Below are 13,734 nucleotides of genomic sequence, written 5' to 3'. Positions count from 1 at the left end.
ATATATAGTGTCGCCAGTCTTTTAGAACCACTGGGAATTAAAACAACAGGATGCACGCATGGATATAGGTACATCTTGCAAAAGCTGAAAAGGAAAAACTATTCCCAAAGAAAGTCTTGACACTTAGGACAGCTTGCTGAGTTTGATCAAAGCAGAAGCATATATTTTCAAGTGAGAAAATAGCAATGGCAAGCTTGAGTCGTCCAAGCAATCAAATCTGTAAAGCAGATGGTTACTTGTCAGTCCAATTTTGAGATTCTGAGTTCTAACTCATGCTGTGCTTGCTGGATTTGCTGGCTCTTTTCCGCTCTCTGTGATGCTGGACAGGCTTGGCAGGAGGTACACTCTTGAAGTTGTGACTTGACTCGTTGTGCTGCCGAGTGTACCTCTTGCACTTGCAGGCGGTGACCACTGTGATTTTATAGGTGCGCGTGCTGCCATCTTGGCACTGCAACTGGATTCTCTGGGTGCGCGTTTTGTCATTGACACACCTCCACTCCTGGGAGCTCCTCCTGCTCCAGTACTTTGTTCCATATCCTCCCCCAATCCAGTTTGGGAGCACTGGCAAGGGCAAGCACTCACCAGCACACACCAGCTCCTTCAGAGGGGTGATGCTGGTGCACTGACCATCGGAGATGTACTTAGTAGAACGAAGTTCCCGGCATCCCACTTGAACACGAGCTGCAGGAAATAATAAAGAATGTGCATCAGAGGCAAAACTCAATTGGAAGGTTTTTAAATCATAACAATCTGCAATGATAAACAATATTCAAATGAGAGCAAGTTGCAAATAAAATATTTTATTTTCACACTGCAAGATCTCCTGGATAGTGGTGGAGACACTTTCATAAAAATCATCTCATCAGTTCACAGTGCTATGTATTTCTTTGAAGAAAAAAATAATCTAGGCCTGTTTTTCTTTTTTTTTTTTTTTCGTAACATTAGCTAATTGTTTATTGAAATATTTGAAAATCCCATTTTCTTAGTCTCACTCCATAATAAGGGTTAACCAGCTTACATATTTATGTAAATATTCATCCTTCAAGGAACTAAGAAGAGTAAACTTTAATATTCTCTTTAATGTTCTCATGGGTCATATTGTCATTGTCTTCAAGTGCTTTCAATAAGTTTTGTTTAAAAAAAAATCTGCTGAGAAAATGTGGAAAGTATTTATAAACTGTGTACAATGCGTATGCAATTAGAGTAGAATTCAGCTGCAGAAAGCAATATATACATATATGCACAAAGTCTGACATTTTGCATCTCAAACTTAATAACTACATTTTAAACATAAAGTCTCAAGCTATCTTTAAAAAAATACAAATTGTAAAATGTTTGAAATACAAAATGCCACACAACTCAAAATTTAAAGAATATAAAAGCTTCTAAATCAGGAACGTATGGTTGCCATAACAACTTGGCTACATTTCCGTGAATGTTACAGCAGAGAAATGCCTAACATGTCTGATTTACAACTGCAGAAGGAACCACAATATCCATTTCCTCAGTACTGTTCATGGCAAACTTTTTGTTTAGTTATTTGGATTTGATAAGTATGCCCTCTAATTGTCTGTTTCTTGTTACATGCCTTATGTAATTTGAAAATAATTAATCTTGAAATATTTTAAGTTGCTGTTACCACTGCTTTGTTATCTAAACTTGAGGAGAATTGCTTGTTACAAGCTTGCAAAAAATCAAGGCTTGTTATGCAGAAAGAAAAAAAAAAGTTCAAAATCTAGGCTGTTGAAATAAAGAAAGGAAAATTATAAGGGACATTGAGAGGAGGTCTTGCATAGAATACTGAAAGCTAACTGAAAGTAAACATTGAATTAGGAGTTTTACATTATCTCTCTGCCCACTATTTCTGAAGTATGAGAGAGAGCCTAAAGGGAATATGATAGCTTTGAAAAATATATGCATATTTATATAAATCCATATAGATGTAGAGCTGTTAGATTAATATTAAAAGGTGAGCTAGTTGGCTGGCCAGTATACCCTGCCTGTTTGATTCTGATTCCAGGTTGGTTACCTTCCTGCAGCTGCGTTAGGAATGCACCTGGAAGCAGCTGGAGTTAATTTTGACCTGTCTATTTTTCGTTTCTGTGTGTAGAGATTCAGCATTTTTGCAGTGACAGTTTATTGGAAATGAATACCCACCACATTGCTCAGTAACCTAATGATAATCAGATATTTCCTAAGTACTTTTAATAGCAACCATCTTCAGGAAGGTGAAAACATCTTGGTTTTCTGAGACTTTACCAGTCATATTTGCTTTGACCTTTCAAAGGTCAAAACTACCTTTACTAGTTGAATGGAGTTGAGGAGGAGGAGCAAAGAGATTTGTGTAAGATTTCCTGTACACTGTTTCTCCCTGTATCTCTTAAAACCCGGTTATTAGCATGTGAATTCTTCTAAAGGAAAAGCATGAAGCAAAAGTTAAGAGCAGAAATTTGAATCCCACACTAACTAGTGACCAATTGGTTTGTTAATTAAGCAAACCGAAAAAGCCAAAAAAAAATGTTTTCTATATAAAGCAGTAAAGTAGTGCTATTTTTTTTTCAACCTCTGAAGTTTTAAAGTTTTCCCTAGTCATTCACAGAAATATTCAATTACCTAAATTTTGAACTGGTTAATAAAAAACTATCTCAGAAAGATATGATCTTCCAACATTTTAAAATTTTAACTTCTTTTACATTAATCATCAAAACTTTTAACTATTCCACTAAACATAATTTAGTAACCCCCAATGTCTCTTCTTTTTCCCAGAAATCTTCCTTTTCATCTTGGGCTTTCCTATACATACTTTCAGTTAGTTACCTTTACACTTTTTTTTTTTTCTTCCCCCAGAATTGCATATGTCCTGAAATAAACTGAGAAGAAAATCTGAACTTAACCCATCCAGAACAACACTTTCAAAAATTCTCTTTCTGCAGGATTGTAAAGAAGCAACAGTTTAACTCCTGGAAACATTTGTTTTGGTTATTTGATAAAAGTTAAGTCTGTGCCTGCATTATCAAACCACTTTCATACTTATGTTAACTTTAAAATCACTACCTAGGGAAGAATGCCAATGTACACATGCAGGAGATTACTCCCAGATTGGTTAGCAAAATATATACAGTTCAGGTTAGTTAGCAATGAAACAGTTCTATAGGAATATGAGTTAATGCTACCAAAAAAGGAAAAAAAAAAAAATCTGTACAAGTAAAAGAGACTTACTGTTCCGATCCAGTCCAGTGTTACTGAAATGCCTGCCTCCATTTCTGGCTTGATTCAACGTGCTGTTGCTGCTGGGGTTTGCAGGAACAGGTTTAACCACATGTGAATAAAGGATTTCTGTGGCATCATTTTTAAAAGCCAAACAGCTTTTCATTAGGATGCATGCAAGGGGAATGAGATAGAAATGAATGGCAGGAGGAAGCATGGTGAGTAGATGACTTGCTTGGCTGAAGAGCTGGTTAATTCCTTCCCTTCTGCTTCAGCACTGTAACTGTGAAATTCCTCCTCAAGCTTCCCTTTATATATCCACAGAGGTTTGGCATTCATTCAGGTGTAAAGTTGTGTAGAGCTTCAGAGTGAAAACACAGAGAAGGGGTGGGATCCCTACGTGACCCTGCAAAAGAATTTTACCAATGGAAGAGGAGACTGCAGAGAAGGAGGAGCTTGGTATACAAATTGCCTGAAATTTCAGAATTGGACTTCATCGCTTGTCTTTGAGCTGAAGCAGCCAGGCACATTCTATAGCAACTACAAACTGTCAATCCTCTGCCATTTCCTTTCCAGAGTCTAGCTCACATTCAGGATTAATTTAAATAAAAATATACTGCTGTTCATTTGAAGAGATTGGCTTTCCCACAGTTGTTTTGTACTCCCTCAAGATTTTAGAGTATCAGGGGTGGAAAAGGGGTTCTTCCCAGATATAGCAGAATTCCTATGAGTAGGACTTGCATGCAGTAAATTTTGTCTCTCATGAAGCAAGCCTTTTTTTTTTTTCTTTAAAGTATAAGGCACAGAGCTAAAACTTGCCCCCTGGACACACTTAAATAATGCAGCTTTGATCTGTATGAACTACTGTGCTGCTAGTAAATTATTGCCAGAGGTTTTGTGTGGAGAATAATGGGCACAGTTCTGTGTGCATTAAATATATCAATTTTCCATTTTCATCCTAAAAACGTGACAGCAGCATTAACACTTATAGCATCATTCTACATGAAGGAAAGCCAATATGATAGATTATTGTTTAGCAAATACAGAATGATTTTTCCTAAATTTTTTATTTGCTACCAGAAAACCCAAACCCACTGCTATCAAGTCGATTGTAACTCATCACAACTCTACAGGACAGAGTAGACTGCCCTGTAGGATTTCCAACGTTGTAAATCTTCACGTGTCTTAGCCACTTCACCACCAGAGCTCCTTTCATTTGCTGCAGCACATATATATTCTACTTGTATTTATTAAGCATTTTGTTCACCGCTTCCTTTGACTCTGATGTCCACCTAAGGAACCCTGTATTTTTCTGAATTACCTTACTCATATCTGGTATAGATGTCCTATATCAAGTCTAATTCAACTCATAGCAACCCCTCCTTGGCTTTCCAAGGTGGTATCTCTACCGAAGTAGATTGCCCAATCTTCCTTCAAAGGAGTGGCTGGTGGGTTTGAACCACCAGCCTTCTGGTTAGCAGTCAAATGCCTTAGGCTATACCACTAGAGCTCATAGCTCCTACTAATGTTAGGCTACTGATTCCTATACCTGAAAAAAAAAAAAATCAAATGAAAATCCATCTGGTTTATGAGACATTTCATTTGGAATAATAACTTATTCTGAACCACCTTTTCAATTATAAATCCATTTTTGCTCTTTTGGCATCTCTAAAATGACCTTATAACATGGGGATTTTATATCTGCCTTCTTTATGAGTTTTTGACACACTGTAGCAGCTATACAGATATCTCTATTTTCATATGTGTCTAGTCATCTAAATCACACTTTGATGATTAAGGTGTGTTTGACCTGAATGATAGTCTTTTTAATCATCATATCAGTATGTGAAAGTTGGATAATGAAAAAGGAAGACTGAAGAATTGATGCATCCAAATATTGGTATTGGAAAAAATATATATATATACCATGCACTGCTAAAAGAACAAACAAAACAGTCTGAGAAGAAATAAAACCAGAATGTTATTTAGAAGCAAAGTTGGGGGGACTTCAACTGATGTACTTTGGACATGTCATCAGGAAAGATGAATAGTTACAAAAGAATATAACATTTGTTACAGCGTCAGCTAAAACAAGGAAAACCCCCCATGAGTCCAGAGATTGAAGCTTTCCCTTTCTCAAAGCCTCTGTTTGGAATTCCACTAAACGGATTCACCTTAACCTAAATTTCCTGTATAATGTCTACCTACTTCCCTTACCTCTGTTAACTGTCTATTTTATTTAGTTTAAATGCTTTTTGTTTTGATTTGTAGAATATATTCTTCTTTTGTCACAAGAAACCTCAATATAGATAGTAATTTAAGATAACTCTGCTTGGACCAGGTTTCCTGATCCGATAGAGCCTGGTGGAACCACTGAGACTATATGGCCCCTAGCTGCCTTTCAGGTCTGGAATTGAATGCACGCCTGTGGCTTCCAGCCAAACAATAGATAGGCATGTAAGGTAGATACACTCCTTGGAGAGAACAATCATGGGAGAAAGAAGGGCTGCTTATGCACAGGGAGACAGCTCAGGGGGCAGGAGAGCATAGAGGTACAGACACAGGGAAGATGTAACGATCAGGAGGAAGTGGGAGGGGAGATGTTGCATTGTGGTAAATTGTGGTCAATGTCATGAGACAAAGTGTGAACCGCTGTACAAAAAGTGAATTTGCTCTGTAAATTTTTACCCAAAGCACAATTAAAAAAAAAAAAGATAACTCTGCTTACAATGCCCTCTGTAACCTGATAGAAAACCAAGAGAAAATTCCCAGTTCAATGGATATATGTCTAAATAGTTTCTTGACCTTGGAACCATTGATATTTGGACTGGGTATTTATTTGCTGTGTCTTGTACCTTCTGGGATGTGTGGCAGCATCCCTGGCTTCAACTCACTAATTTCAAACAGCAACCTCCTCCCTACCCCCTTGCTCAGTTTTGACAAAACAAAATGTCTCCAAACATTACCAAAATGGCCCATAGTGAGAAAAATTGTCCTTGGTTGAGAAACATCTGTCTGCAAATTCTCCAGTAAATGTCCTAAAAAGCCAGTAATCTTCTGTTGAGGAAAACCTCACAGGTAAGCTACAGGAGCAGTTTAAAACAACAGGCACAGGGCTTTTGTAAGACTGTACAAAATAGGGAAAGCAGTATGCTGTCCCTATTACTGCCATTCATTTCCTTGCCCAGCAGGAATTAATGTGCTCGTCCTGTGCATTCAGTATACACAAAGTCCCCAAGCTGAATCTGACCAAGGCTGGCAGCATAGTATAATTATCCTGCCCCATTGGTGAGTGGGGTCTGGAATTAGTTTAGTTCCATTTGCCTTATAAACCAAACCAAATCCATTGCCATCAAGTCAAAGTCCTTACTCATAGCAACCCTATAAGAGAAAATAGAGCTGTCCTGTAGGATTTCCAGGGCTGTAAATCTTTATGGAAGCAGACTGCCACATATCCCTAGGAGCAGCTGGTGGGTTCAAACTGCTGAATTTCGGTTAATAGCAGCTAAAGCACTTGACTGCTAACCAGAAGGCTGGCGGTTCAAAGCCACCAGCCACTCCTCAGAAGGAAGGTTGGGCAATTCTACTTCCGTAGTGATACTGCCTCGGAAACCCAAGGAGGGGTCGCTATGAGTCAGGGCCGACTCAACAGCAAATAACAACAACAACAGCCAAGTGCTTTAACCATTGTGCCCCCAGGACTCCTATTTGCCTGATAGCTCTTCTAGAATAGTGTTTCACCTGGGAGCTTATTAGATGTGCCAATTCTAGGCCTGACCTCAGACCTTCTGAGTCAGAATTCGTTGTGGTAAAGCTCAGGAACCTGTGTATTTAAAAATTCTCCAAATGAATTTTATGTATGCTAAAGTTTTAGATGCACTATTCTAGAATATATATGTACTCTTCTAACTCTGGCCTGTCCCTAATCCCCATAACAGTTGTCTCTGATCCAGATACTTCCAATTTGTACAGTTAGATGGAAGACCTGCCTGAAACAGTCCACTTGGCCAAAACCTGAATCTGTTTCTTTCTACTGTATTTATTTCTCCCTAGGCATTTGACTGCTAACCAGAAGTCTAGCAGTTCAAACCCACCAGCCATCCCTCAAAAGGAAGATTGGACAATCTACTTCTGTAGAGATACCACCTCAGAAACCCAAGGAGGGGTCACTATGAGTCAAATCGACTCAAAAGCTGTGAGGTTTTTTGTTTGTTTTTTTGTTTAGGCATTATATACTCTCAATGTCCCCAGTGACTGACCAAATGCTTTGTTCTACAGAGATAGTCACCTAGATCCACAACAGTTACTACCTACAGTGATATCACCACTCACTAGAAATTTTGGCAGTCATGTTTGATCTTCTTAGATATTAGTGTCAACCCAGGTTTAACCAAAATACTTTCATCCCTGTGGTTTTTATTGCTGCCCACCAGCCTCAGGTGCATCTCACAGCCCAATCAGCCCTGGCCCCATGCCGTTTTGTGCCCCTCCTTCCTGAGGAGTCTTTTATTCAAGTGCCAACATGCTTTATATGTAAGCCAAAGTAGATACTTATATCACCAATAGATACTTGTGCTGAGAGACCTAGCAGCTTAAAGTACTTGCTAAGTCAGAGAACTGGAGAACAAAAATAATTTAGTTAAAAGATTTGACTCAACAATATCATATTTTTTAAATTTCAATTATGAAATTGATCATTTCATTTCTGATATTTTTTAATGAAATTATTTTCTTCCAAGTTGCAACTTATAGTGTAAGAAATTACATAGCATCAGTGCAGCCAAACTGAAGGGGACATGACGGAGAATATGGGAAACCAGTTGGACTACATTGATTAGAAAGGTAGATTGGAATAGATTATTGATTTTAATCCTACTTAATTGATTTATAGAAGCTCTGGTGGCCTAGTGCCTAAGACATTTGACAGCTAACCAGGTGGCTGGCAATTCAAACCCACCAGCCACTCCTCAGAAAGAAGATTGGGCAATCTACTTCCATAGTGACACCACCTCAGAAACCCAAGGAGGGGTTGCTATGAGTCAGATCTGACTCAGCAGCAGTGAGTTGGATTTTTTTTTTTTTGGTTCATTGATTTAGTAATTTTGATATTACTACAATGAAGAGCCAAGGAAAGATGTATAAGTATATTAATTCTTATCTTCATGAAGTAAAAAAAAAAAAACTCATGTAACTTCACTGAGGCCAAATAAAAAAATTTCTAACATTCAGAAGGGCCTGTCTGCCTTTCCCAGGAACGACTTCCTTCTTCTAAGAAGGACCACTATCATGATTTCAGCAACAGTTATTAGTTTTGCCTCTTTTATAACTTATATAAAGTAACAGAGTTTTTTATTGTTATTGTATAGTATTCCAGTGCATGGAGATCTTACAATTTATTTATTTAGTCTACTAGATTGGATTGATTCCAAGTTTTGAATATGATGGATAATGCTGCTATAAATATCCTTGTACTTGTTTTGTGATGCTTATGGGCATATATTTTTAGGGGGGATATCTAGGTGTGAAATATATGGGTTATAGAATATGCATACATTCAACTTTAGTAGATAATACCAAATAATTTCCCAAAGTGATTTTATTCATTTAAATTCTCACTATCATGACAGATTTTAAACAAGAGAATGACAAGCTCCACACTATGTTTTAGAACACTGAATTTAGCTGCAATGTATAAGATGAATTAGGTGGAATTATACTAGAAAATAAAACATATTATTGTGATAGTCCTAGTGAAAAATAATGAGAGCTTTCACTTTAAGGAGTGAAGAAAAGTGAGGCAAACCTTAGAGATAGTATGGATGTTGGTTGGCAGGTGACTGTAAAGAAAGACAAGGTGTTAATAAAGATTCATTCCTGAGTAGCTGGGGGAACTGTGGAATCAGGACAATAAAGGTTGATGGACACAATAATGAGTTTAGATTAAGTTAGAATGAGGTTAGCGTGCTGACGGAAATCACAGGGGAAGTGTCTACGAGGTAAGTGAAAATGGAGCTCAAGAAATCTTGAAATACAGGCATAGATTTTACTAGGATGCTTTTCTAAAACATTTTTATGAGAGATACTTGGTTTAGAATCCTTTTGTCAAACAGCATTGGTCTAAGATATAATTATTTTATCAACAGTCATCTAATAATACCAAAGCTTTTAAAATGTAAATCCTTACTTTCAGTAAATCCCAAGTATGATAAGCTAATGTATAGATATATTTGTATAAGCTTGTAAAATATATACCCTATGTTTTATGTCAGAGCTCTAGTAGGGCAGTGATTAAAACATTTGGTTGCTAACCAAAAGGTCAGTAGTTCAAACCCACCAGCTGCTCAGCAGGAGAAAGCAGTGTGCTTCCCTTAAGATTTACAGCCTTGTAAATCCTTTGGGGCATTTCTATTCTGTCCTATATCCTCACCAGGAGTTGGAATCAACTTGATGGCAGTGGGTTTGGGTGTTTTGTGCAAAACCACAAATAATAAACACCTGTACAATCCTTTTCTCTTTTTTCTCACCCATATATTCACTAGCTTAGTTCAAGTTTTAATCATTATTTGTCTGAACAGCTGTAATAACTTATTAACTGATCTCATGACTTGCATTCTTATCATCCTAAAATGCACTCTTTACAAAGTGATCCAGAGTGATCTTAAAAAAAAATATATCTGAACACCTCATTCAAAAATGATTACTTTACATCAATAGATGAATGGATAACTAAACTATGGTACATACACACAATGAAATACTATGCAACATTGAAGAATAATGAAGAATCAACAAATCACCTCATAACATGGATGAACTTGGAGGGCAGAATGTTGAGTTAAATAAGTCAATCACAGAAGGACAAATATTGTATTAGTATATTATTTTTAAAAATCAAGAAAAGGTTTTCACAGGGAAGGAAATTTTCTTCATTGGTTATCAGGGAGGGGAGAGGAGGAGAAAAAATTATTCCTTTACTAGCAGAATAAACAAACCCCTTCATGAGTCAGCTACACTATTTTCTTGACATGATCTTAATTATATTTTAGGCTCCAACTAACACTAACCCACTGTAGTTGAGTCAATTCCAACCCATAGTGACCTTATAGGACAGAGCAAACATGCCCCATAGAGCTTCCAAGGCTATAAATCTCTGTGGAAGCAAACTGCCTCATCTGTCTCCCAAGGAGCAGCTGGTGGGTTCAAAGTCCTGGACTTTTGGTTAGCAGGAGAATACCTTAATAACTGAACTGACAGAGATCTTTTTAGGCTACAGTACTCCCCAAATGCTAGCAGCTACCCATGTTCCCCATTCTGTTTGATGCATCCATGACTTTGATTGAATTCATAGTACCTCCTTCCAAGAAAACCATTCTGTAATGTTCTTTATATAACTAAAAAGTCTGCTTTTTATGCAAAAATTTTCAACAAAATCCTAGCCAATAGATAACAAAAACATATCTAAAAAACAATACATTATGACCAAGTGGAATTCATACCAGATATGCAAGGATGGTTCAACATTAGAAAAACAATCAACATCATCCATCACATAAAGAAAACAAAGGAAAAGAACCACATGATTATATCAATTGATGCAGAAAAAGGCTTTTGATAAACTCCAAGAGCTATTCCTGATTTTAAAAAGAAAAAAAACTCTCAGCAAAATAGGAATAGAACAGATATTCCTCAACATAATAAGGGCAAATATGCAAAACCAACAGCCAACATTATTCTCAATGGAGTGAAACTGAAACCATTTCCCTTGCGAACAGAAACCAGACAAGGATGCCCTCTGTTACCACTGCTATTCAACATTGTATTGGAATTCCTAGCCAGGGCAATAAGGCAAGAAAGGGAAATCAAAGGCATCCAAATTGGTAAGGAAGAAGTCAAACTATCCCTATTTGCTGATGATATGATCCTATACCTAGAAAACCCAAGAGACTCTGCAAAAAAATAACTACTGGAACTAATTGAGAGATTTAGCATAGTGATAGGATAAAAGATCACCATACAAAAATGGGTTGGATTCCTCTACACCAGCTAAGAGATTGCTGAAAAAGAAATAAGGAAATCAATACCATTTACAATAACTACCAAAAAAATAAAGTACTTGGGAATAAATCTTAACCAGGGACACAAAAAAACCTGTACAAAGAAAACTACAAAAGACTACTTCAAGAAACCATAAAGAGAACTACATAAATGGAAGAACATACTATGCTTGTGCATAAGAAGATTGAACATTGTGAAAATGTCAATACTACCCAAAGCAATCTATACATTCAATGCAATCCCTATCCAGATCCCATCAACATTCTTTAAGAATATGGAAAAAACATTCACTAATTTTATATGAAAAAGAAAGAGACATCGGATGAGCAAAGCACTATTGAAGAAGAACAAAGTAGGAGGTCTCACACTCCTGGATATCAAAGCCTACTATACAGTCACAGTAGTCAAAACAGCGTTGTATTGATACAATGCCAGACACATAGATCAATGGAACAGAATTGAGAACTCAGAAATAGAGCCATCGACCTATGGTCAGGTGATTTTTGACAAAGTGCTGAAATCCATTACATGGGAAAAGATGGTCTCTTTAACAAATGGTGCTGGTAAAGCTGGATATCCATTTGCAGAAAAGTGAAACAAGATCCATACCTCACACCATACACAAAAAAAACTCCAGATGGAACAAAGACTTAAATGTGAAACCTAAAATTATAAAGTTCATAAAAGAAAAACAAGGGGAAAATTTAGGGGCCCTAATTTATGGCATAAAAAAAAAAATGGGTCAAAGATAAACAACCACCAAGAAGAGCCTGACTCACCCTTGGCTGCTCTTCACAAACATTTAACAAAAATCTAAATACAACAATGCCATGATGTCTCAGACCATCACAATTCACACAAACAAGTAAGATAAAGTGGTAGAAACAAGGGAGCAGCATACAAACCCAGAACACATCCCTGATGAAGAAGCAGCATTGGAACTCTCTGAGTAGGAATTCAAAAGAATTACATTTAGGTATCTTCAAAAGACTGAGAGACAGACCAAGGAAAATGCAGACAAAACCCTAGAAGGATATTGGAAGAAAATAAAAGAACAAAATGACAAAATAAGTGAAAAATTGGACATGATTCTAAATCTACAGATAAAAATCCATAAGATTAATACTAAATTGTAAGAAATAGATAACAGATGGAAAGGGCAAAGGAGTAGAATTGATGCAATGGAAGACAGAATTAATGGGATTGAAGACAAATACCTGAATACTTCTTTGGAAAGGGATCAATCAGAAAAAAAGTCAAAAAAAGAAAAAAATGAAGAAAGCCTAAGATTCATGTGGAATACCATCAAAAGAAATAACCTATGTGTCATTGGAATTCCAGAGCAGGAAGAGAAAAATAAAACCACTGAGAAAATTATCCAAGATTTATTGGAGGAGAACTTCCTTGATAGGATGAAAGAGGAGAATATATCCATTCAGGAAGTCCAACAAACCCCAAACAGGATAGACCCCAAAAGAAAATCATCCAGACATATCATCATCAAAGTCATCAAAACCAAAGACAAAGAAAGAATCCTGAAAGCAGCATGGGAAAAACAAAAAGTTACATACAAAGACAACCAGTAAGAATAAAATCTGAAACTCAGGAAGAAAATTATAAATCACAAGGTAACCTCAACGAAAAAATGATAAACCTTCACATCACAATAAAAAAGAGGAAAAACACAAATATTCAGCAAATGCTAAAATAACAGCAACAAATGAAATAATAGCACAATTCGTAAACATAATGAGCTTAGCACAGAAAATAATATGAAACAAAGAAACCAGGGACACTATGAAAAAACACATAACAAAATGACAGCAACCAATTCATACTTGTTGATAATTATACTGAATGTTAATGGATTAAATGCACCACTCAAGAGAGAGAAAGTTGCAGAACAGATAAGAAAACTTAACCCATCAATATGCTGTCTACAAGAGACACACCTTAGAGATAAAGACAAAAATAGACTAAAGATCAAAGGTTGGAAAAAAAGATGTACCAAGCAAATGGTAACTGAAAAGAGCAGGAGTGGCAATATTAATTTCTGATGAAACAGACTATAAGACAAGAACCACCATATGAGACAAAGAAGGACACTATATAATGATTAAAGGATCAATTAGGCAAAAAGATATAACCATAATAAATATTATGGACTCAATGAAAAAGTTCCAAAATACATAAATCAGACATTAAACAAGTTGAAAAGGCAAATAGATGACTCCACAGTCATAGTGGGAGACTTTAACACACCACTTTCATTGAAAGAACAACTGGAAAGAAACTCAACAAAGATGTAGAAGAGCTAAACAATACAATCCACCAACTTGACCTTATAGACATCTACAGAGCACTCACCTAACAAGAGCACAATATACATTCTTTTCCAGTGCACATGGAACATTTTCCATGATAGACCATATGTTAGGCCATAAAGCAAGCCTTAATAAATTTAAAAACATC

At 36.6% G+C, this 13,734-nt stretch overlaps 1 protein-coding gene across 1 annotated transcript; it reads right to left on the bottom strand.

Annotated features, from left to right (window-relative positions):
• Positions 1 to 265: 265 nt before the first annotated feature.
• Positions 266 to 3,424, bottom strand: SOSTDC1 (sclerostin domain containing 1). The gene is made up of 2 exons (XM_007946193.2): positions 3,220 to 3,424; positions 266 to 681 (listed from the first exon to the last, which is right to left on the bottom strand). The coding sequence occupies exons 1-2, from the start codon at positions 3,422 to 3,424 to the stop codon at positions 266 to 268; spliced, it is 621 nt and encodes a 206-aa protein (XP_007944384.1).
• Positions 3,425 to 13,734: the final 10,310 nt, after the last annotated feature.

This window comes from Orycteropus afer, unplaced genomic scaffold, assembly GCF_000298275.1.
Source record: "Orycteropus afer afer isolate SDZICR_OR568_19922 unplaced genomic scaffold, OryAfe1.0 scaffold00008, whole genome shotgun sequence".
In the NCBI taxonomy this organism is placed as follows: Eukaryota; Metazoa; Chordata; class Mammalia; order Tubulidentata; family Orycteropodidae; genus Orycteropus; species Orycteropus afer.
This window is presented reverse-complemented; position numbering and strand designations above follow the sequence as displayed.